At 34.7% G+C, this 27,137-nt stretch overlaps 1 protein-coding gene across 2 annotated transcripts; it reads right to left on the bottom strand.

The window, feature by feature from the left end:
* LOC142981617 (serine protease gd-like) lies at nucleotides 1-27,137 on the bottom strand. 2 transcript variants are annotated; one of them, XM_076127635.1, is made up of 9 exons: nucleotides 26,687-27,137; nucleotides 8,673-8,835; nucleotides 7,076-7,270; nucleotides 5,951-6,191; nucleotides 4,978-5,183; nucleotides 4,576-4,737; nucleotides 3,909-4,024; nucleotides 3,258-3,399; nucleotides 1-2,679 (listed from the first exon to the last, which is right to left on the bottom strand). In XM_076127635.1, exons 1-9 carry the CDS (start codon nucleotides 26,897-26,899, stop codon nucleotides 2,462-2,464), a joined length of 1,656 nt encoding a protein of 551 aa, XP_075983750.1. In that variant the 5' UTR covers nucleotides 26,900-27,137; the 3' UTR covers nucleotides 1-2,461. The 2 variants fall into 2 exon arrangements, with proteins under 2 accessions (XP_075983750.1, XP_075983751.1); XM_076127636.1 differs by having other exon boundaries at nucleotides 5,951-6,170.

The following is a 27,137-nucleotide window of genomic DNA, read 5'->3' as shown; positions in this document are numbered from 1 at the left end:
TATTGTACTTCAATTTATTTTATTATCCAGTCTATGTTTAATGTACTTAAATACTAACATAACATAGTTTTCGAAGGCAAATTATCTATGAACAATTACACGACACAGTCCAATCTATATAAATAAAAATAAATCACTGATATATATTACTCCCATAACTTTTGAACAACTAAACTAAATTGGATAATTCATTCTTTTATATTTGTATCTGTCGTGACAAGGTTTGCATGGGATCGATGGGATTAAATGTCCCATGGGAATGGAATAAACGGGAGGAAATTGTACAAAACCCGGATGAAGTCGGGTCAGTCCGCTAGTTATATTATGTTAAAGAAAACCGCAGATTAACTATAGTACTACAACTTAGTATAGAGTGCGCAAGATACGCAACTATCCGAGGTGTACCAAAATCGGAATTTAGAACCCTAATGACATGATGCAAAGATTAGGTTCTCCTGACAGTAATATTGATTTTTTTTACTATTGTTTAAGTTTTGATATCATGTATTATGTGCATTTTAGTGAAACTTAGTTCGAAATCACAAACAGACAATTCATCTCCATTCATTTAGGTAGGTATAGAGATTATTATAGACAAGCGGCCTTCCCCAGCTTCATCCAGTTTAAACAGTTATTTTACAAAAAAAGCCTTTACAACTTTTGTGATTTGGAACTTTTTGTGATAACCGAGTGGTATAAGTTGACACCTCCAACGCAAGTGGTCGCAGGTTCGAACCCGAGGCAACACACCAATGACTTTTCGAAGTTATGTGTGTATTAGAAATAATTATCACATGCTCCAACGGTGAAGGAAAACATCGTGAGGAAACCTTGCATGCCTAAAAAAATTGTTTAAAACATTTATTGAAGGCATGCAAAGTCCCCAGCCCGCACTTGGCCAGCGTGGTGGACTCAAGGCCTAACCCCTCCCTCATTACGGGAGGAGACCCTTGCCCAGCAGTGGGACATTAATGGGTTAAATTTATTATTATAACTTTTACACATAAACCTTCCTCTTAAATCACTCTATCTATTTAAGAACCGACATCAAAATCCTTTGCATGGTTTTAAGCATTTAAGCATACATACAGACATAGGGATATTTTTGCTGTAAACTATGTAGTGATTGAAAAAACAATATAATTTTTCAAGGACTGTTTAAAATACCTTTATTTAAGCCATGTCGTAAAGTTCAGCCATTAGAATATTTATTTGTGTTGAGCATTACGAAAATTATGGCATTTTTAAATGACTACTAACTAAATCTAGTCAACTACCTACTTTAGTCCCATAACTGAATTTGTACTAATTACTAAATATTTTCAAATATGTTTTAATTTATAGAGTAGCGATTCTCTATAGTGAGTACTATCGAGAATTTGACATTTAAAGGTACTGAATATTTAGTTCCTACGGCATCCGCTAGTGGCGCTGATTAGCTATTCATACAAAATTTCACTGTAGTGGTTGTCGATGTTCGATAGCAGCAGGGAATCGGCCCTCAAATTTACGAATCCAGTTGTGGAAACTAAATAACTTCAAATTACAATATAACGAGAAAGAGTATTCGGACGTGGGTTGAGCAGTTATAATCAAAGTAATAGGTAATAGTACTTGATTACCAATGAAATCAGCTACTCTTCATGTAATCTCAACAGCACACTTCAGTACCTACACGAATGCGACATAGTGACGTCACAAGTTCGTATTTTCGTTTAGATGAAATGAGTGTCTAATATAATGTTTGTAATCATTTTAATCATTCAAAAAAGAGGAGGTTCTCAATTCGACTGTATGTTTTTTTTACGCATAGATTGACATAGCATGTGGATTTTGAATAATTCTTTTACGAGTACTAGTTCAATTATCTAGCAGTTCTACCCTATTTATTTTGTTCATGTTCTAACAATGAAAATATATTATTATTATATTTTTGGGGGTCCAACGTCTCAGCACATTTGAGTAAATAAATAATTGCCAGCAAGTATCGTAATTATTACATTAAACACTTATTATTAAGCACCAACTTTCACATATTATTGTATTTAAAATTGATTTATACATACAATGATTCATTTATAAATCATTTATTATCTTTACATTCACGTTATGATTCATTATTTCTAAATGTTTTATGAACCTCTTCAAATTTAGGATTTTTTCCTTTGGGGTCTGGGGACTTAGAAGGTATATTCCCAGTTCTTCGGGATGACAACTGGAAATTTTATTTCTGGACAACCGGGTGGCAAATTTTCTCCTTTTTCTTCTGATTTAACTTTCTTCCCAGTTTTCACCTGAGTGATGAATTTACCCTTCCATCTGCTACAGACGACAAATGGTAACTTATTTTCTCAGTTGTCACCCCAGAGAGAGCTACAGGAATCTGGGAATAAGCTATTGAAAAAGGTAGTAGACGGTAGTTAGTAGACACGTCCCTAAAACTCTGACTCCCAGTCTTAGATTAATCATAATAATTTTCTGCCATCACGCTTCTGATCCAAGTCAAGTACTGTGCTGTGTCGGTGAAGACGATGTACTCGTTGAGATTACAAGTAGTGTCACCGTTCTGTGGCCGCAGAGATATCGACACGACCCCTCTCAGCCTCCACTTGCCCCCATCGAGGAGGTACAGACCTCCGCCAGAGTCCCCTCGACATGGACCAGCTCCTTTACGATCCCCTGAAAGAAAAAACGATTGAAAAAAGAGAAGTATTGACTGCCACTGCGGCTCGGTCGGTAGTGTATCCGACTGTTGGACATGGGGTCTCCAGTGCGATGTAAGTTCGGACAAAGAGCTATGAGTTTAATTTTATAATGTATAGCTGACCAGCGCAACTTCGCTTGCGTCACATAAGAGAGTATAGGTCCTAATTTTCCCCGTTTTTGAAACATTTTTCGTTACTACTCTGCTCCTATTGGTCGTAGCGTGATGATATATAGCCTATAGCTTTCCTCGATAAATGGGCTATCTAACAGTGAAAGAATTCAAATCGGACCAGTAGTTCCTGAGATTAGCGCGATCAAACAAACAAACAAAGAAACTCTTCAGCTTTATAATATGTATGAGTATAGATAAGATTTTTTCTCAATAGTAGCCCGGAGTTTGGTAAAGTGTCGAGTAAATCGTAAGCTCACCCTTATTACATACAATTTTGCACTAACAATGATAGCCCAACATTGCCCATGACGAAACTGCCTACTTCTTCGTGGATCATAGGCGTGATATTATGTATGTATCAATTATTAGTATTTCTAACCTGCACACAAAGTTTTCTGAGAAGTGAGCCAGTGGAACTGAGGTTTGCTGGCGCGGCAGACCGCTGTGCTCACGATGGGGATCCGCACCATGTGTGGCTCTCCCACCTTGGTCCCAGTGCCCTGGTCACCCCAACCTGCCACCTGCGGAAGTACACGATTTTGAGGATCTTGACACACGTTACTAATGACGGTATAGATGCTGTTGCGGGGCAGAGGGTACGACATATACATATATGTGTGTGTAATACACATGCATATATGTATATGTCGTGTATTATGTTTGGTATTAGTTATGTATTTGCTGTTATTTATGACTGTTGTAGATATATTTTTTGTTGGTTTATGATTAAGGGGGCATGACTGTCTTACGGTCAGTTTCTTTATAAAAAGTAACAGCTAATGTATAGGAGTAAATTAAAATAGATAGTAAAATTTGTTTCTTCACGAATTGGAATAAATGTCAAAAAGAAGTCAATGACTTAGCTACATAATATGTACGGAGAAACTGGCCGTTAGAGGGGAAAGGCTTTACTGTTGAGCTATGTATTTGTTACTGTTGTTTTTGACTTTGCGTAGAGGAGGGGGGTTAGAATTGTAGTAGGGTCGGGAAGTAATTAGCGGTTCTTTTTCTAGTATCTTGTATTACTTACAACGCCCGAAGCACCGACAATTCGTGTCAGATCCGTATTCCCGTTCCACAGACAAGCAGGCCGGATGTACGTGTTGAACTCCACTCTTTTGTTGAACGTAAACACCAAGATGTCGTCTGAAAATTAAACACCGTCGTGTTATAAAAAGGTACTGTGACTGGTAGTAATATGATTGTGAAGTCTTCGGACCGAATAAAATAAATTTATCCCATTAATGTCCCACTGTTCGGCAATGATCTCCTCCCGGAATGAGGGAGGTTTTAAGCCTTGAGTCCACCACGCTGGTCAAGTGCGAGTTGTGGACTTTGCATACGTTCAAAAGCTGTTCTAAAGAACTATTAGGCATGCAAAGTTGCATCACGATGTTTTCCTCACCGTAGAACAAGTGATCATTATTTCTATTACACACATAACTTCGAAAAGTCATTGATGTGTTGCCTCGGTTACGAAGTCACGACCACTTGCCACATGCCTGAGAGTTCTTTAGAACAGTTATTGAAGGTATGCAAAGTCCCCAGCTCGCAATTGGCCAGGATGGTGGACTCAAGGCCTAACCCCTTCCTCATTACGGGAAGAGACCCTTGCCCGGCAGTGGGACATTAATGGGTTAAATTTAACATTTATTATTATCATTATAGTTGTTAGTCTCGCCGGAAGCTAGACTTACTTTCAAGTGTAGTAGCATTATAAGACTCGTGAATGGAGGCTGCGATGAGTGTCCTAGTGACGGTGATGTCATCGCTCCAGTCGTTCAGGTTGTACACGCCCACCTTCACCACGAAGTCCTTGATGGAAGACAGCTCTGTGCGCAGCTGCATGCAGTGCGCCGCTGAAATATAATATACGTTATTTACATAAAATATGCCTGCTTTTCAATCATCCAGCCACTTTAAACTTAAGCCTGTCAAAGTCAGCTAAAAAAACGAAGTAATCATTATTCTTCATCGAGGGCAATTCGCGGAAAATTAAGATACCGATACAAATGAAGAACATCATAATGAAAGGTATGCGTAAGCGTTATCCGAACTGAATATGTGTGCAGCAAGCCTGAAGTTACCACTCCACTTACCAGTAATAACATGTCTGTTAGAGATGAGTGTGCCTCCGCAGATGAAACTGAGGGTGCCACCCTTGCTCTTGTAGATAGCCACGAGCCACGGCAGGTCGCCGCGAGTGTAAGGGCTGCCGTTGTAGATCAGAGGCACCTTCTCATTGCCGCCCGCGACCACGCCACATTCGTCGTTCGATGGCGCGGCCGGAGGACGCTGCGTCGGCCTGAAAGATACATACATACATAAAATCACGCTTTTTTCTTATATTGGAAAGGACTAAAGAAAGATGCGTCGGCCTGAGAGATGTTGGGTAGAATAAACTAGGGACTCTAAAAGGAGGGTGTTCGATGGATGGTCATTAGTTGCATTTGAGCCAAGGATTTTCGAGCTTCGGAGGCGCTAAAAGTGGGCCTCGGTTGTCAATTAAGACAACTCGTTAAGTCACATCAACTGTTATTTGGGTCGTTTGAAAGATGCAACGCTATGAATTTTTTATAGTCGATATTATCGACAAAAGAGCGTTTGACGTTTAAAATAACTTAAAAACAAATAGTTACTGCGAAATACGCTAGAGCTGATCAGTTTTACACATCGATAGTCGATTTTAGTAGGAAAGCGCTCCACATATTATACGACCGATATCTGCTATAACCACTTCGAACAAATCTAGTTGATGCTAAAGCCCGCGAAAATAGCTTATACAACAAACTAGCTGACTCGCGCAACTTCGCTTGCGTCACATAAGAGAGAATGGGTCAAAATTTTCCCCGTTTTTGTCACATTTTTTACTGGTACCCTGCTTCTATTGGTCGTAGCGTGATTATATATATAGCCTATAGCCTTCCTCGATAAATGGGCTATCTAAGACTGAAAGATTTTTTTATTTCACTAACAAACAAACTCTTCAGCTTTATAATATTAGTATAGATGTTTGCAGGAAACTCCCGGGCGCAATGCGGGCACATATGATAACAAAAATTGTAAACTAACCGTTGCGTCGGCCTCGGTGCTTCAGTAGTTTGCTGATAATAAGTATCTTGAACAGGCCTGGGCGCTTGCGTTACCGGCTCGTACACCTGCGGTCTGGTCTGCATAAACGTTGGCCGATCCTGGTGCCTATCAAACGAGGGTCTCGGCGACCTATCATCGTACCCATCGTACTGGTTATAAGGCCTCGTCGTTTGCTGATACGAGGGTCTCGATGACGTCACTACGTAGAAAGGATAATACCCTGGAATTAGTTTGGAGTACACCTGATTATGGATGATGTGCACATGCTGTTCCTGTAGCCAATGCTTTTAGTACTTAGTTGATGGAGGTTTATCATGTATGCTTGTATGAAGGTAGTATTGACTGGTTTGTTTTAATGTTACTGTTTAATTTGAAAACATGCTTTTCATGCTTTTGTTAATCTAGTTGCTATATTATCTTAAACATTAAGGACCTAAGAGACATTTAGAGTATTATAACCCGTCAGTAAAATAAAGTGATGGTAAAGGAGTCAAAATACCATCTGATAAACATTTCGAATTGAATCGAATTAAAATGTTTTAAAGTGGTTAGTAAAAACCCCTTCGAATAAAATCCGTATTAATCTCAGTCTTTAATATAAACACATGCTGAACTCGTGATTAAGTTACTAAATTGATTTTAAATAAAATGACATTTCCATAACAATAGCTTACATCCCGGGCATGACCTATTTAAATTCGTTTAATAAATGAAACAAAGAGTCTGTGTAAAGGCCCGATTTTCTCAAAAACTGCTCATCCTATTAGTTCAGAAAAATTGATTCTTATAAAGTTACTAGCTGACCCGGCAAACTTTGTTTTGCCATATAAATAAAAAAAATAGTGTCACTTAGGGGTATGGAAAATAAATGTTGGCCGATTCTCAGACCTACTCAATATGCTCACAAAATTTCAGTTTCAGTCAAGCCGATTCGGAGGAGTATGGCAACGAAAACTGTGACCGAGAATTTTATATTTTATATTTTTTTATTTTTTGTGAATCTAAACCATTCAGAGAAGTTTCATTGACATACACACTTACAGAAGAATTATATATATATAAAGATAGACATGCAGCAATTATCAATTAATAGTTAATGCTTACAATTATTCCATGAGTTGTTATTATCAATGTTATTGTAGGTGAAGACTTGGGCGTCGTCTCCGAACTGTCCTACGAAGTTGAGCACGGGATCCGGGCTGTGATGCTGAGGGTAGAATGCTGGTGCTGCTCCTCCTTGAAGGAATGAAGTGTGCTGGAGACTCAACGTTGTCACGTACTGGTTCGGCCTGGGAACATCTGCGAACAAAGATTTTATTTCTACAGAAAAATCCCAACTGAATTTCAAAATTTAAGCTACAATTTTAAACTACTAATTACACGGAACTTATGTTTTAAAGGCTACTATACCGTTTAAGATTATTTGGAAGATAATAAAGCTTGGGACTGTCTTGTCAACCGCTCCTGCTTTTACCAAGTCTGTATCAAAATAATCTATTAATATTTTAATGTTCGATGATTTACATCTTGTAAGATTTTTTTAAACTTTTTTAATTATTTTTTATTTATTTATTTTAGATTTTCCTTTTTTTAACTGCACACAATAAATCATTTGTATAAAATTGTAATAAATATATTGACATTTAAAAGACTAGGCCGTGAGTTTCTTACCGTTTCTTCTACGGGTAATCGGCTCTTCCGAAACTAAAACCCATTAGCACTTTGCCTGGGCATCGAACCTTGAAATCAGCGGTCGTATGAGCTAACTCAGCACTGTGCACAGCCACATAAGCAGATTTCAAATGAAAGGGACCATACTCGCGCCATTTCAAACGTGCGAACTAAGTCATGTCATTTTATCGGAGTCTCTCGCTCACTACACATTGTCACATTCCTATGATTTCTTTGATTATGACGTAGTTCGCACGTTTGTAACGGCCGGAGTATAGTAACATAATTAATAACGCACTAATGACATTCGTTTACCAATATATAATTATAAAACTGGTTGAATAACTGTCATGGGTTATATAAAAATGTGGGAAAACCCCCATGCAGGTATGAATACCGATCACCGTTTAAGGAAAACGTTAACGAAATCATCACATCTGTGATCAATGGGCGAGATTCACGCTGGGGGTTTCCAATTGTGATGAAATAATACAAAAAACTTAAACAACTGTCTTTAGCATATCGCTTTTACCAGCGTTAAAAACCAACCACCACGCGCAGTGTGACTGACGTCACAAGTCCTGAATCGCGCTATCGAAGTTTGCACTGCAACTGACTATATATACAAGTTCCCGACTAGAACAGTCGGGCAGCCTAGGCCCACCAGGCATGATCACCTCGCCTGGTCGGAGGATCCTCCCTTTATGTTGGAGGAACATGATCACCTCGTTCCTCCACATGTCTCTTTAGTAGTTTTTGAGCGGGGCCATACATTTACTATACAAAAATATTATATGCATAGACGTAGGTAGGTACATGCACAAAATCATACGAAAGTAAGCCTTACTTAAGATCCGTCGATGCTTATGTCAGTCATATTAAAATTTGACCTGACTTCAACAATTCAACCTTATCCCTACAATAACAAGTTATTCACAAAATACTTTGGTGCACAAGGGCAATTAATGCGGGAGGTGTCTTTTTAAGCAAGAAAAAAACCTAGTGAAAAAATCTTAGTGTTGCTGCTTACCTCCCGGTCCATAACAGATGGTGTCACCATTGACAGTGATCGCAGTAAGCCGGGGCAGTGGTGACGTCACGGGGAAGTGGACCCGGTAGGAGACCGGGACCCCTCTGTTGTACTTCTGAAGAAGGCGAGTGTTATCTTCTGCATCGATTCTTCCTACGTAATTCTGAAAATAAAGAGATTATATTGTACATAGCTGACCCGCGCAACTTCGCTTGCGTCACATAAAAGAGAATGGGTCACATTTTTCCCCGTTTTTGTAAAAATTTTTACTGGTACTCTGCTCCTCTTGGTCATAGCGTGATGTTATATAGGTAGCCTATAAGCCTTCCACAATGAATAGGCTATCCAACAGCAAAAGATTTTTTTCAATTCGCACCAGTAGTTGTTGTTCCTGAGACTAGCGCGTTCAAACAAACAAACGAACTCTTCAGCTTTATAATATTATTATTAGTATAGATACATAATTATCCTCTGGTATGCTTTAGAAATCTGCTCCGGGTTTCTCGGAGCTTTTGAGCAGAAATGCACCCCTGTGGCTTATGTTGCTTGAACTTTATCCGCTCATATTTAGAGCATCGAAACCCTTCCCGTGTAAATTAAAAGTAGCCTATCTGTTACTCGGGTTTTATTGTAATCGGTTCAGTAATAGGTACAAACATCATTCATGCTCACAAACTTTCGCATTTATAATATTAGTAGGATAAACAAGAAAATATAAATACTATTTCACTCGACGGGAATCGAAGCCGAGATCTGTTTATAAAATAACCCTACTTTCAGATTCTTATTAAAAACAGTTTATATTTATCTGCCACTAGCTTCTCCTGCGACGAATGAAGAGTCAACCTAGATTGTAAACTATTTGTGTACTAAATATCATCAAAACCGTAGCATATTTTTTGCGTAAAACAGTAACGAACATAAATACTCGTATGTTAATAAAATATATGGTAATAAATAGCGCATAGTCGGAATAACACTTACGTTTTACGTGACCTGTGTGTAAACTACATTATATATGTACTGCAAATATCAAACATGTTTTAAGTCTGCGTCTTCATCTATTAAATGTATTTGCGATAAGATTTACCTAGATCTTGATTTTGAGACACCTAACTGTTGCCAACCGTACTCTAAAATAGAGTATCAGCCTACTTCCAACTATGTTGGAGTCGGCTTCCGGTCTCGCCGGATGCAGCTGGATTCCAGTATTTTACACGGAGCGACTGCCTATGTGAATTCACAACCCAGTAACATGGGTAATAACACGATACTCTTCGGTGAGTCAAAGATCTTTGAAAATGACATCTCACAATTTAACGTAGTTTCCGATCAAAGAACGCCACTTAGTACGATCTTTTCTATATTTAATTCTCCTCTGAAATCAGAAATACTCTATTTCGTCAATAAAATTTGAAAACTCCTCTACTTATTGATATTTGGTGACCGCGTGGAGGCAAATTTCATTAAGTAAACTGAACTAAATTATTTTGTCAATGAATTGGCATCCTATTCCATTATTTGCATTAACCGATGGTAATACACACACACACAAACATAATGACTAGGTATAATTAATTATTAGGTACTTATAAATACAAAACGGTATTTCCCTGAAGCATAGACAAATATTACAGAAATCACTAATCACCTTTTGTCTTAATTACCACATTTCTTAGTTAACAAGAGGCTTAAAAGGCTTTGGTCGCTTTAAAATTCTTATTACGTACAGATATAACATCACACCTGTTAACCCTGGGGATGAAGGTAGGGTTACCAAATTCAGGCTGATCACTTCTTGGCCATTTCAGGGGGCCCGAATAGAATTTCTAGGGCATTGTGGGGCCCCGAATAGAATTTTTGGTCATTTCCGGGGACCCTGAATGGAATTTTCTGGACATTTCAAGGGGCCCCGAATGGTATTTCCTGGACGTGTCTGGGGCCACAAACGGAGAGTTCTGGCCTCCGGCCCGAGACTACACTAATATGAGCAGGCGTGATATTATGTAAGTATGTATGTATGTATGTAAATCCACGTGCACTAACCTAGAGGTAAAATATAGTAAGAATTAAACAGATATACATACGTAAATAAAACAGTAGTTTATATATTGAATATATTGAAGTAGGTAATTGAGTTTTGCACTTAATATAAAGTACTTAGTCAATTTGATTCCTAATAAACACTAGTGACTACGTAAGTATTATAATATAATAGGTAAGTTTATCGTTGTATTATCATGTCTTAATCTACTTATGTATAAGAATCTTCGGAGATTTTGAGGTTTTCACGAACATGCGGCGACGACACTTTATATTATAACATGTAATGATTAAGTATGTAGAGATGATATTAACTTAGGTATTTACCTAAGTACAAAAGGCGGGTGCGGGGTGCCTATATTTTTTTTTATTTGGTAGATAAGAAAATATGTATATAAGTTGATGAGGCATGACTGCGCAGAAATATCAATTTTACACAATATAAAATTGATGTCTACAAAATCAATCCTGTTCATTAAAAATCAATTTTGACATTTTGGAATTCACAACAATCAGTCAAAACAGTTTAGAAAATCAAAATACTGATTAGGGTTCACATTTACTTCATTCAAAATTAATCGGAACGTCAAACCAAATTATGAATGATGAAAAAAAACATAGCTGTCATGGTTTTTTGTTTATGCTTCGGCCCGTAACGGATACAGCCTCAGTACTTTGACGTGTATTTGGCATTTAAACACTCGTACTTAATCATATTTGACACTTGAGAGCACTAGCAGATACAGAATTGCGGGTCAAAACAAAAAAAACCTAGATTCACTTTCACACGATTAACCGGTCCAGTGACAGGCCTTTCAAAATTAAAGATTAGTTAAGATTACCATCCAACCTGGGTGGCTATTATCTATCTCAGTTGACAACTGTTTGAACTATGCTGTACATTGTTTTCTCCCTTAGATGATAGTGATTGAGACGTCACTTCAAAGCAGCAATGTACTGGATAGTGACTATTAATTTGACATATACTAGTTGTCAACTTAGATATACGCACACTGGTCCTTTCCAAACCAAAATTCTTAATAGGTTACTGCTTGACATAAATAGAAAGCTGAAATGCTTTCTTTTACCTGTTCAGCGTCTGTTGACTTGAGTAGTTTTTATGGTACATAATAATATGACTCAATTCCACAGCGAAGGAAGGTTTTTAGCTAAATATCTGAGGTTTCCAAACTTGTTCAGGTATGTTAGTTGCGTTCTATCATTCGTCTTGGAAAGCGTCCAAGGCGCCGCGTCTATTTGACATGGGCTTTCCCCGTCGACGTCGACAATCTAAGTCGCAGTTACAAGTATTATGGGTAAATGTGGTCCCTTAGCTTATGAATTAGATTTTGCTAAGTATCATTGCCTTTCGGACAGAAAAAATTACATATGATTGTTTAAGTTCTAGTTCCACGTAAGTAATTATTAGTAACTTTTCATTTGAGACAAATTTTAATTTCGTCTTTCTAGCCAATGACATCAAAATGTCAAAACTACCAAAAAAATACTTAAGAACGTGGTGATAGAACTTAAATGACGATAATGTTTACGTACTCTCCGAGGCGCGGAGGTCTACGACCTTATCTTGAAAAGTTTTAAATAGCGTTGTAAAGGAAATGCTCTTCAGCATCTGATACAGCGAAACTTCATTTAAAATCGAACCACTTACCCCCGGTTTCTGAGGTACATTTAGCAGTAGTTTATCTGTTCAATCGCGTTTTTTTCATATGAGTTCAAATGCTATTGAATAGATAAACTACCGCTAAATGTACCTCAGTAGTCTTCAGTTAGTCTCGTTTAAATTTTGTTGCGGAGCATTTAAGGAGATATATATCTACGTTGTATTTAAATCTAAGTTTATAAGCAATTCACACGTGCATGTCGATTAAAAACAAAGCAATTATTATAAATATGCAATACATTCTTAAGAGGCATTTTTAGCTATTAAAGTACACAACATCCTTGTAAATCGTTTTACTGTTTGATAAAAACTATGTTTTCCTTCATAAATACTTTACGCGGGATTTATTTACTGATTTTTTTAGTCTATGAAATGCCTCTACAATATTGTCTATCTTCATTCCTTTAGGTCAATGAATATTCTTTACTAGCTGACCCGCGGAACTTTGCTTGCGTCACATAAGAGAGAATGGGTCATAAATATCCCTGTTTTTGTAACATTTTTCGTTACTGCTCCGCTCCTAATGGCCGCAGCGTGATGATATATAGCCTTCCTCGGTAAACGGGCTATCTAATACTGAAAGAATTTTCCAAATCGGACCAGGAGTTTCTGAGATTAGCGCGTTTAAACAAACAAACAAACTCTTCAGCTTTATAATATTAGGACCCGGACTACACCATTTTACAACGGATGGTACAGTGTAGTTTACAGGTGATCTCGTTTTATAACTTTATGCAATTCCTGCAGAGATGTTAATATTTTTGACAAGCCTAGACTAAACCAAGATCGAAGATCCGCGACTGTCATTTATCAAACAAGAATAACATCAATAAGTTTTAACAAGAATAAGTTTTTCATCTATTTTTTTTACAAAAACTGTTCAAATCGTGAGACTTTTGTTACAATATATTTTAACCAACATTCTTTGAGCTACAATTCGTTGAAATATTTATCGCTTTATCGCAAAAAAGATATTCAGATATTCAATCATTTTATCACGTTACTGAGAAAAAGCAGTTTATTGACTCTCCAATGCCAACAATTCAAGGAAAACTCAGCAAGGCTGTATTGTTAATGTATGTTGTCATAAATTTCGAAAAAGCGCGCGAAACTGCGTGGTAATTGGATAGTTGACTGGGTAAACGAAAAGTTATTAAACTTGTACTCTTAAAGGGTTCATCCAAAATGCTCACGCTGTGCAATTTTTTTCGTAAATATGAACAATTCAACATTTTATTAGGCACTCATTTGATACCAACGAAAATAAGACACTGTGACGTCACTTAGTAATCCATACTATCCATATCCATACTAATCCATATCCATACTATCCATACTAATATTATAAATGCGAAAGCAACTCTGTCTGTCTGTCTGTCTGTCTGTCTGCTACTCAATCACGCCTAAACTACTGAACCAATTTGCATGAAATTTGGTATGGAGATATTATGATACCCGAGAAAGGACATAGGCTACTTTTTACCCCGGGAAAATCGCGCATTTCCCGGAAAAATTCACGTGGCGAACGAAGTCGCGAATATTCAATATTATAATGACACTGAATTAACAAACTTCCGTTGTCATGGCAACTGTTTTAATGGTGGATATGCCTTTGCGCGATCTCGTTATATTAAGAGATATAATTAATTTTGAGAATATTTTTCGTGAAAAAAAAGCATTATATATCATCACACAACGACCAATAGGAGCGGAGTAACAGTAAAAAGTGTTACAAAAACGTGGAAAATTCTGACCCATTCTCTCTTATGTGACGCAAGCAAAGTTGCGCGGGTCAGCTAGTTTTACTATAGGTACAATCCATACTAATATTATAAATGCAAAAGTAACTCTGTCTGTCTGTCTGCCACTCAATCACGCCTAAACTACTGAACCAATTTGCATGAAATTTGGTATGGAGATATTTTGATACCCGAGAAAGGACATAGGCTATATATCATCACGCTACGACGAAAAGGAGCAGAGTACCAGGTACCAGTAATTAATGTTACAAAAACGGGGAAAATTTCACCCATTCTCTCTTATTGGACGCAAGCGAAGTTGCGCGGGTCAGCTAGTATGTTTATAAGATGTGTTTTTGACATATCATAAAAAGTAGTTAATTTAACTGGTAGTCAAGTACCATATTATGACAGCAGTTGTCTTTCATAGCGTTTCATTTGCGAGGAAGCTGATTAAATAAATCATTATGATCGGACTTAATTAATAACCTGTTTTACTTGTTTCAAATGTTTTTCAAAATAACAATAAAATATTTTTTATGCGACAGTTACGTTGCTCGATAGATGTTTTATTATTATGCAAATATTTTTATAAAAAAATAATTTGTCTATGAATACGGGCGCCAAATATGATAAATATTTTGAAAAATAATAAGTGTCGGTTAATTATTAATTCAAAGTATAGCGTCGATATATTATAAACACAAAGAAAATGTATCACGTTATTCAAATTATTCTTAATGTAAATTTATTATTTTATTATTACGTAATTATGATGTCACATTTTCAATATTTGCCTGTTTCCGTGTTTTGTTTTGATTAAACAAATTATCATGAGTTTTCTAAACAAAGATCTTTGAAATGGTCGAAGAAATCTTTATAGAGCTTAAAAAGGTGGGGTTTGGTCATTAAAATTCTGTTCAAGAAATATAAGTGTGATGAGGATTGCTGTCATTATAAATCTAGGGCTTGATAGATGTTCCCTACAAACCCGCGAAAAAAGACAATGCGCTATGTTGGGTTTTAAAATACTTAGCAACAGTATTGCGTCCTAATCTTAATTTATCCCTAATTTCATGTATGTTGTCAAAACTTAATAAAATCTGGTACACTTTATTAAACGGTAATAAAGAGGCCACATAACAGAAGCTTACCATTCATAAAAAAATATATTTATAACTTTTAACAAGAAATCGTAAAACATCGAAAAATCGTAACACACATTTTTGGCGCGGAATTACGGATGTATTCGTAAAGTTACGATTTTTGGAGTTCAAATAATCGAGGAAGGAGTCGCCGAATAGTCGGGATAATCGTAAACGTCTTCTAAAATAAGATTTACAGTAGGATTAACTTGAAATCGTCACCACACTCAACACAACCGGATTTTGCAAATCTGTTTACGGTTTTTGTTTACACGAAACAATCTGGTATACTTCTGTCACACCCATAGCATTTTTATCTTAATGCGCATATTATTTTACTGTATATTTTTTAATCTTTTTTTTTGGACCATCCACATCCACCCGTCCACAGAACAACTACGGCAAGCGTACAAGCAAGCAACAGACGAACCAATATAGGTACATCATCGCAATGAAAAAACATTTATAAAGTAAAAGGATAGTAGAGATCTGCTAATACTATTCTGTACCATAATCCCAAAGGCCATAAGGGTGGCAAACAAATAACAATTACCTATTACGAAAATGTTAAATGACGCAACACACAAAATTACATTTTAATTGTTAAAAATAATAATGTTTCAAACGTTTAGGACGAGTATAATCGAGTTTCCTCATAGCGCCTTCACACAATTAAAATGGCCAATTTGGACATCTTGGCCAATTTTGAAAACACTCGACCCGTGGATCTCGTGATTGAGAAACGTGACTCGAATATGGTTTGCTGTCAACGTCACAACAATATTTTATGGGGGGCGCTTTGCCCCCAATAGTTGAAATTGAGTTATACATTATATTATTATGTAAGTATGTAACCTATTGCAAGAATCAGCAACAAGCGCATTTGCCTGCCTTTTTACACTTTTTTGAGGATTCTTTATTCTCCGTTTCCACTTGATAAATGCGTCTTTTGAACTATCGAGGCTTAGAGTTAGAGAGTTCATTAAAAAGGTATAGGTGCCGCCAAACAACTTGAACAATTTCGCTACATCTTAGTGAACGATTTTTAGGTCAGTTTAGGTATACCTAATAGTTTTGCGCAAAGGCGAGGGCGTTTCAGCTTCGATAACAGCAACCAAGTGACCTCTGCACTGGTTCTACATTCTGTTTACTATCTAATACCGCAAATTTTGTTCAAGTTGCTTGGCGACGTCTATACAATCTTCAATAGCCGCGTACCGCTCATTTCGATCTGAAAGAAAAGAGACCTAGTTATTGCCTCGCGAGGCTGCTCGCTCAGTCAGTACGCGGCTAATGGACTATGCGGGCTATCAACCCTTTTTCCAAGATGGTGGCCGGAAGACAAGGGTGACCCCACAAACTTAAACTAAAGCTTGTAGGTACTAACCCGCCCTACACATTTAAAAATAAAATTGCATCGTCTATTAAACGCAAGCTAAGGCCTAAAAAAAATCATTTTAATGGACCAGCCGTTTAGTAACTAGTGGTATGACATTTATAAACGCGGCAAAAGATTTTGTTTTATAATAATGTAGGTACTTAGGTACATATTATTACGGTGATTTTATCTAACAGTGCTCTTCTAAATTAAGGATGTGGTTTGTAAACAAAAAACCGGGTATTTGCACATTTGATAGATTATCTAACTGACACAATTACATCATTTATATAAGTAAATAAATGATTGTATAATTCCTAAGTTCAATATGGAAGAACCGTATTTATAAGCTTTGTGCTTGATAAATTACTTTATACTTCCATTAAATACATACTTACTTACTTAACAAATGCATTTAAGCATAGGTATAGGGATGGCAACCATGCCATAATAATTGCGAGTCTGTCTGACTATTACGCTTTCACGGCTAAACAGATGAACCGATTTCGATGGGATTAAGCATGAAGATAGTTGAAGAGCCGTGATCTACGGGATAGGTTTTTTTAATAACAAACAGTTCAAGGACTGAAATAGGGCATGAAATACAGATCAATTAGCTTTTAATAAAGCTCAATATATAGGGTCTTTTCATATTAACTATATGTAGCATATGATCAAGAATACGCAAAAAAATTTGATATATTTTTTCTTTTCACAATTTATATATCACCAGGTATTTGAAAAGACCCTGTATTTATAAGGTTCAATAAAACTATGCAACGAGTGGATCCCTATTCTGTTATATACGATTATTAGGCCTTGAGCATCCCGGTGACATCAATCATACAAGCAGTAACGGCAAAAGGAACAGGTTCTTTGGTATTCAACCTGCACAGCGAAGACTAAGGAAAGGAGGAAAACAAGCGGGAAAATGCACTGAGTACGATTTCTCAAACAATATTTTGTAGTTTTAAAGCATAAATTGGTATTTACTTCAAAACACATAGGTCTTTATTTTGCTGTTACGTTTAAAATTGTGTTTTTATACCGTAGATACATTTTGGATAGAAATATTTACGTTTACCGATGTCCGTCGATAAAAGTTATTCTACTATTTTAGACTATACGTCACATTAACAGTACAAAATGTGGTGTAGGTATCCTTTATAAATAGTTTTGAGTTGAGCGTTTTCTACCAATAGATAATTTTGAAACTATTAAATAGATTTTACTGAATTATTAGTAAAAAGCGAACAAAACTTCTTTTGTTTAAAACAGCTGTCTGTCTTCTGTCAAAATAAAAGAAGGTAAGTATTTCTATAATTATATAATTGCCATTGTTCACAATAACTTACCGAACTGAGTCAGTATCTGTTGTTCATTTACTTTTTTTATTAAGTAAGTAGTCGTTACATAGTCGCGGTAAATACCCGTAAGTAATTTACGTTTATCTTAAAGGAAAATAGTCGTTAATTCTCGAATCCCCATTAATTGGAAATGCAAAAACTATGAAAAGAGATGCAAAGTCTTTTAAGATTGTCCGGACATGAATTCTTAGTATCTGAATGAAGCTTAAAGCATATAATCTTAAAATTTTTGTCTCTGGAAAAACTTACATTTCAAAAATGCATGTGAGTATTATCATCAAAAAAGAAAACGGGTTCTGACAGATATAGAAAAGAAAAATATGCTATTAATTATTTATTTATTATTCTAGTTAGTTTGTTCCTCGTAGCAATAATTGGCATTTTGTTTGATTGCCGATATATTTTGCAGTTTCAACCGCATTGATGGATTTGCTATTATTTATTATTTAGATTAATTACGAGTAAAAGTAAGGTCTTAATGAGAAATCATTAATTAAGGGGTTTTGCAAGTCTTCCAATTATAATTTTGACTATTGTTTGATTTATTATGATGGGTATGGGTATTTCCTGATAATGAACAATGTTATCGGTGTTCAAAGTGCCTGAAGGCAACATTAACTATAACGTTTAAAAAATTGTAATAACGGGAACTACTTACATATTTTAATGATTGAAAATGTCAAAGTATTATAAATGCAAGTAAAAACTACGGGGTTATATTAGTCTGACTATAAGTGAGTAATAAGTAATTCATAGCATTTTTTTCCTTTTTTATAATGCTAACTGTCATATAAAGGTTATCCCTTAGCCATTATATTTAGATAGGATTCCCCCGAGGAAATATGCAAATATAAATCAGAGACGTCAACCTAGATTCCAGAACTACATGTGGGCTTCATAAATCATTATTAATATTTACCATAGATATGTGGATATACGAATGGATGTCGGTAACTAGGTATTTATTACAGAAATTATATAGTGAGTAGTGTGCAATCAGTTAATTTAAATGCGAGTACGAGTGTCAATACTATTATACAGTTCTTTTTAATGTCATTTTTTATTTTAACGGAATTTATAGAATAATTGGGAATTTCGAATGCGATCGACTTTGTTACGCTACTAAACAGGGAAACAAAGTGACTCGGTTAGTTTTCACGCCGGATACCTACCTACATTTGGTCAAATTTTGAAGCATTCTACGCTTTTATATCAGGCTTCAAAGTACCTTTAAGTACCGTAAAACGCAGTTACTTAAGGAAAATTTAGGGTCAATTTGATTATAGAAATAAGTAAATAGCTCGCATAAAAAGCTAGCGACGAGTTCACTTTTCGGTTACTTGGTACAAAATATCGCTATGAATTAAATTGTAGCATTTCAAATACGTAATTAACCTTAAACATGCCCATTCTTTCCATTTTAAAATAACCCTGTTTTACTGGTTCCTACATGACTCTTGTAATGAATATGCTTCAATGAGATCTTATTAAATTGGGATATGCGATAATTTGAGGTTATGTTTTTCTTACCCAAATATTTTATTTGTATTACAAATTTCAATTTGTAATAATATTATGTATCCCTTGATTGATTATTTGATGAGTAAGCAAAAATTACAGGTTTGAGAAGTTTTTTATGAAATATCAGGTTAAATCCGGTCTCGTTTAATGTTGAATTTAAGTCAATGCACTGATCATGTGCCATAATTCGCCATTACACGTAACGCAGTAATAATATGTGTTCAGTTTTGATAAAAGTGAAAAATATAAGGTCGTTTTCAATCAAGTATTAAGAGGAGAAATGGATATTGAACATAACTTACTAAACTGGTAATTTGGTACTTTATTAAAGTGCAATAGAAATGCAAAGTGCAGCGTCCTTAGGGATGCCGAGGAATAAACATGGCAAGGCATGGTTTCCGAGAAGATCATGTTCTTAGCCGTGTTGCCAGTTAATGTTAATGACACAGAACAATAATTTTGTTGTTCTTAGTTGTATTAGACCCAGGCGGGTCTATTTTCTGCCCGTTATTATTAACTTTGTATGTTTTTAACATTCCCAACAACAAAGCGGGAGTAGTCTTTTGATAAACAAACAAAGTTCTTCTTGTATAGAATAACAAATAAATAACAATAACGATAAGTCATTGAGAAAAGGTGCAGCGGGAAAAGACCATTCGTGACAGCTGAAACCTTTATTGTGTCATCAAATTAGCACTTGTTTAGTCGCGTCAGTGTCAGTCATGTGTCATTAGAACCCTACCTTCTCACTATGTACCTACATTTCGTACAGGCGCCTATATTTTTTGCTGGGCTTATTCGCTCAGCACCACTTGGTTTATAAGACACATAATTTTGGGTATCTGAAAAAGCCGCTGCAAAGAGAAAATAATAAAAAAAGGAGAGGAGTGCGGGTGACAGATTGTCGCCCTCTTTGTTGAACATCCGTTAGACTAATAGAAAAACAAAGTTTTTAGCGTGAGCTTATGCAATGTTTCAACTTTAAATTTATCGCTATAGGGTTTAATATTTTTTTTTTTTAAAGACAACTCCCGCACTAAGAATTGTTCTTGTGTCGCGGGGACTTTTACAAACGTACAAACAACGGACACAAAGCACAACCAGACCCGAAACAATTATTTGTGGATCGCACAAATAATTGCTCCGTGTGGGAATCGGACCCACGACCTCCCGATGCAGTGGTATCGGCGTGGTGACCTAAACCACTGCGCCACGGAGGCAGTAAAATAACTTAAGTATGTGTAATTCCAAATCTTTAGCTATATGTCATAGTCACAATTTGTCCAGTTTTATCTGTCAACGCGTAACAGACAGACAGAATTTGGCATTTATTATATTAAGTGGAATCGATTGATATTGTTAAAGATTTTTATCCGGTCATAATACTGTATACCTATAATTTATTGAGTAAGTGGGTGGTTTATACGTTGATTGTGATGAATCATGAGATAAAAGGCTTGTGAAACGTTTTTGAATAAGTAGTACGTTCACCTTTTTGGAGTTCATTGAGTTTACTCTATTGTTTATATTTTGTAATAAATGTATGTATAACTAATATGGGAGTTTAAAAAGGTATACTTGTTAAATAAATCATTCTAAGGTACGATCATCGAATTTGTTATAAACGAGACACCATAGATAAAGTGGTTTTTACTACAAATAAAAAATAAATTGCCTTATACTTCAAATTTATAAAGAAACCTTATATTAGGATAGTGATAAACTTAGTAGCCTTTTTCAGGCATTGTAATTTTAACAAGGTAGAGTAAGGAACTTGAGAACAATTTAAAAAGTGACAAATTAATTTAAATATGAGTTTTCCGCTTGATGTAATTAAAGATGGTTATTTTTATGTCCCAAAAGATTTATTTTAGTCTCTTGAAAGCCCGAGTCTCGTGTACAAATGTTTATTTAGTAACATAAATAAGCAACTACCGATATTATTAAAATGCATTTTAAAAATAAAAACAATGACATACATTTTTTGAAGAGAAAAAAATATGACCCGGATATTTCGAAATTCGAGTCTTATTTTTTTCTAAGACTGACTAATTATATGGCTGTTGAAGCTTTGTTTATTACAAATGTATGGTCTCAAATTGCCAGAAATAAAATAATTTTCTTTAAAATTGATCTAATTATCACTTAAAAGTAACATTGGCTATGAAGTAAAATTCCTGTATGACAAGATCTATGCATGTGAATGAAGCAAGGGAAGTTTAATTTGTTAAGATCGTATCGTACTAAATGGCGTTATCTGGTGTCCGCGTAATTTAATTAAAGCGTAATTTAATGTAGATATTAAAAAAAAAACAGAAATATGACGTGCAACAAGAAACCAGGCAGTGAATAAATATTTTTTTTTAATTCAACTGTGGATGAAACTGCTACATGCTAAAAAGTTTGCATGTAGCAGCTAGAACAACAAATATCTTTTAAATAGCTTTTTTGTAGCAAATTACTTATTCATTAAAAAACTGTTTCGATTGGCAACATCGTTACATAGCACGAGGAAAACAAGTAACATAAATAATATTTATTAAAACAAGTGATATTGTTTTTGTGTACGATAACCGCTGTTTTTATAGCGATTTATTATGAGATGATACTTAATTAGGGGTTACAGAATTATTTGTGTTTGAAAATGTGCTTATAATTTGCATATTTCTTTAGTGTGTAGCTTCTGGTTATGGTAGCTTATGTTTTTAATCATTTGTTTATGTTCCTAATAATACCTACTTATAATCTATACATTCTATACTATCTAATCTAATATTATAAAGCTGAAGAGTTTGTCTGTTTGATAATTTGTTTGTTTGAACGCGCTAATCTTAGGAACTACTGTTCCGATTTGAAAAATTCTTTCAGTGTTAGATAGCCCATATATCGAGGAAGGCTATAGATATATATCATCACGCTACAACCGATAGGAGCAGAGTACGAATAAAAAATGTTACAAAAACGGGGAAAATTTTGACGCATTCTCTCTTAAGTGACGCAAGCGAAGTTGCGCGGGTCAGCTAGTTTTAATATAAGTTGGTATTTATTGTGTCTAAGTACTGTGTTTGCTTTACTTTACGAAATAACGTGTAGTATCGCGAAAAATCGTGTTGCGATTTCTTGAAGTTTTCGCGGTAATGCAAATTAAATCTTGGGTTCGTAGTAATGTTTTGCATAGACAAATAAAGATTATGTGTTTACTTTTGTAGAAACATTATTTCAGTAGCTTAGTGTTTTTTGGGCCTCAATTATTATTACCTAATCTTTTAAGATAGGTACCTACTTAAGCATAAAAAATCGTTTAAAGTATCATCAAAACCTAAAGTTTTGAAAAACGTTACATTAACATATTACCTATATTTAATGACATAATTATACATATTATTGCGGACAAGAAACTCCAAATACCAGCATAATTAAACCGGTATTTTTAATTAGACTAGTTTGTACTACGGATCAGTAGCAAGTTCTACTCGGAAAATACGACAATATGACGTAATAGGCCAGTGACGTTCTTGAAAAAAATTTACAAAATTTCGTTCGAAATATCAACAAACAATAATAATATGATACTCAGTATACTTAATATTCAGGGTCATAGTAAATGTTTTTTTTTTTCTTTATGAAAAATATATCCTTATTTTTTCGCACATCAAGAGTTTTTTGTAACTGAATTAAAATAAATATGTATACAGTAAATAGAGTCTTTGTAATGTGATGAATTCAATAAAAAAGAGTGCCTTTGGGTATCGTAAATAAATATCTGCTAATCTTAACGGAACTTTGACACATTGACACTGCATTATTCGAAAAGCAAAAGGGAGAAATAATAAAAAAACAAACATGATTGTCTACATTATTCTTTTTTGTATCATATCGAAATGTCAAAATGATCGATCAGCGAAAAAAATTGTGTAAAAAGAATTGAAATGGTGAAATTTAAAAAAAGTAAGTTTAAAAAAAGGAATGTGTTTTTTTTTTAATAGTGACGTTGTCAATCATGAAGAATTAACTTTACCTAATCGTAATAAGTAGTAGTCATAAATCGTTTTTTTAATCAATTTTACAAACCGGACACGGTGCTGTACTGGTTAAGAATGTTTTTAACAAATAACTTGTTTTCATTAGGCGTGTAACGATGATATTTTTTTTCGAAATGTATATTAATTTTACGATTCAAAATATTTTATCATTCGCATATTTGTATGACAGGTTTGATAGGTTATTAAAGGTCAAATATTTTTTTATAATCACCGACTTATCATAGGCTATTATTTTTTAATTAATTATTTCGCTACTGGACTGTGTTGGATCCGTTTCCTTAGCATTGGACCTGTTAATCAAGGATTTGATCGAAGGAGACATATAGGAGGAAGAAGTTAGCGAGAGTTTTTAATTAAACCTTTTAAAATGAAATATACTATGCTCATAATAAGTCAAAAACCCGCACTTGACTAGTGTGGTGGAATCACGGCGTCACCCCTCCCTTATAATTCGGGAGGAGACCCTTGCCCAGCAGTGAGAAGTAATGAGTTAAAATGTAAATGATTGAAAAGACGGTGAATCAAAGATTATCATAAAAAATATTACAACCAGAGTTCAATTTCCTTAAGGTATCTGTATACAATAAAATATGTATAAAAATAAATTAACGTGTCACAATATTAGTCAGTAAAATATTCAAAATAACGGCTTAAAAACAGTTTATAAAAGAAAGTTTACAGTTTTTGATTGTATACAGTTAATTTTATTACTTTTTATCTACTTTTACATACCTACCTAGTATTTAAAAGCTTTAAATGTTCTACCCGGAGCTTGAACTATTATGCAAACAAAAGCTCCTCGTAAACTTTACATTTTAAATCTAATAAGTAATAGTTTATTCTACTCGAGTGCAAGATTCACGATAAAGATGGCAACTCTCATTGACATATAAAGGCATCATAATAATATCATAACATAAGGAGATTTATCTTAACTAAGGACATGACATGGCAGCCGACTTGAGCCCTAATTACTTACTTAAATAAGTTTGTTGAATAAGTACCTAACAATAATTTATTAAATTTCGAAAACGCATGGGATTTTGTTGCTAGAGGAATAAAAAAAATATTTAAAAAGTTGTAGGTACCCCGGAATCTATGGTTAGAATCGTTTATACTTTTTTTTTATCGCGTGTAAATACAAACTTGTAAAAGTTTACTAAGTATTTCTCAAATAATGCTACTATAATGTAGTAATTATAATTTATTACTAGTCACCATTGATGACAAATTAATGTAATAGTGTAGGTCATTAAGAACAGTTATTTTACACTGCTTGCATACGGTGATTCATATAATGTACTGGCTAAATCGATATTATGGAATATATTAGATGTGTACCTACTGCGTATAATCATCTTATTATCTACTATGTCTTGATTTCCTTTCGCTCTTTTGTGTTGTGTTTAATGGATGGTGGTTTATGTTGTTGAATCAGTTCCATTGATTGAGAACGATCTTAAAAATGGGAAGATCTGTAAAATAATTTACAGACATTCAAACATAACATATTGATACTTTAACCTGTTAAATACATAACCGGTAAAATAAGAATATTTAGAAATATCAAATTAAATAATTGACGACTAAATAATGTAAATTTAGTTATATTTCGTATCTAGTTGCTCCTTAGTTCAATTTATAATTTCAATTTATTCATTTCTATTTGATAGCTCAAATAGAAATGGATAAATTGAATAATTCGCATAAAAAAAACGGCAGAACGAGCGAAATCTTGAAAAACCGATACCTACATTCTGTTTCCGACACAATCCATACTAATATTATAATGCGAAAGTAACTCTGTCTGTCTGTCTGTCTGCTACTCAATCACGCCTAAACTACTGAACCAATTTTCATGAAATTTGGTATGGAGATATTTTGATACCCGAGAAGGGACATAGGCTATATATCATCACGCTACGACCAAAAGGAGCAGAGTACCATTAATTAATGTTACAGAAACGGGAAAATTTTCACCCATTCTCTCTTATTGGACGCAAGCGAAGTTGCGCGGGTCAGCTAGTCATAATATATTTACCTACTTCAGGATACGTACATTCGTTAACGCAAGACTACCCTCCATTTAATTGAAAAAAAAAGGTTTTAGGTTAAAATTCTTAAGACCGCATCGGCAATGTTTATTATCCATATTTATTCTTAAACAATATTTATATTTCAAAATGATGTCATAACAAATAAGTTTCATTGCAAACACAATATTAATCATCCGACGATATAATAATATATCTTTTCACACCTTTGAATAAGGAAATATTTATTTTTATTTGAAGCTAACTGCAGATCTTGTTTGTTTTTGTTTCAGGTCGAGAGCATTAACCAATCGAGAATACCAACTCGATTTTTTAAACAGAGTATGAAAATCAAAGTTTTAATCATAGGGGAACCCGAAAAATTGGATTCTATTATTTTTTAAAAATACATAGGTAGATTTATAAGGTCTTTGAAAAGTACCTATCTAAAGATCTTAATTTACAAGAAAAAAATTGACAGCAGGGTTTTCTATCCCTAAAAAACCTTAAACACAACACACTAGTTTAATTTTTTTCATAATTAATTTTTTTTAGTCCGCACTCTTCGCATTTTGCGCTAACTTTTTCAAAGTTTTAATCATAGGGGAACCCGAAAAATTGGATTCTATTATTTTTTTAAAATACATAGGTAGATTTATAAGGTCTTTGAAAAGTACCTATCTAAAGATCTTAATTTACAAGAAAAAAATTGACAACAGGGTTTTCTATCCCTAAAAAACAAGATTAATTTTATTACTCATTATTCATATTGACAGTTGCTTAAAAGTTAACTTTGTATAATGTCCTCGTGAGGTCACTTTTTTAAGCTCGGGTCAGACCGTAAAAACAGTTTTTAATACACAATAAAAAATAATTAACCCCACACGACTGATGAGAAAACAAATTGTGTAAAGAATATGAAAATAAACATAACACCTTCGCGTTTCTACGACATGTTTGAACAACTACCTTCCGTAATCCGTAGCAGCATTTTTAGCCTACTGTTAAGTAAGTTATACGCAAGGTCTCAATGTTCAATTTCCGAATTTTTATTTAATACTTACAGAATAAAGTTGTGCCGTCACTGTGAAATTAATTCTTAAAACTAATTGCGACACAGGTGCACTTGGTCTTAGTACAATTTTGCCGTAAATTGTGGCCCCGTCACTATCATAATCGAACACATCGGGGCACGGCGACTGCACATACTGACAACAAACCACATTTAAACATAAAACTAAACCTAAAACACAACACACTAGTTTAATTTTTTCCATAATTAATTTTTTTTAGTCCGCACTCTTCGCATTTTGCGCTAACTTTTTCACGAGACGACGTCTTTCCATTGAGTCGTATGAAGCACTGGCTTATTTTAAATGGTTGTGCAAAACAAAGCGTGAATTTTCACAGTGGTTTGTCGAGTTTTGAAGTTCATTATTGTTGCGAAGATGAGTAGGCTTTACACTTGTACCGTTTATTTTAATTAAGAGAGAAAGTTAGTATTTATCAATCAAA

The sequence above is a fragment of the Anticarsia gemmatalis genome, chromosome 20, assembly GCF_050436995.1.
Source record: "Anticarsia gemmatalis isolate Benzon Research Colony breed Stoneville strain chromosome 20, ilAntGemm2 primary, whole genome shotgun sequence".
Taxonomy (NCBI): domain Eukaryota; kingdom Metazoa; phylum Arthropoda; class Insecta; order Lepidoptera; family Erebidae; genus Anticarsia; species Anticarsia gemmatalis.
The sequence above is the reverse complement of the archived record's forward strand: the minus strand, read 5'-3'. Positions and strand labels throughout refer to the sequence as shown.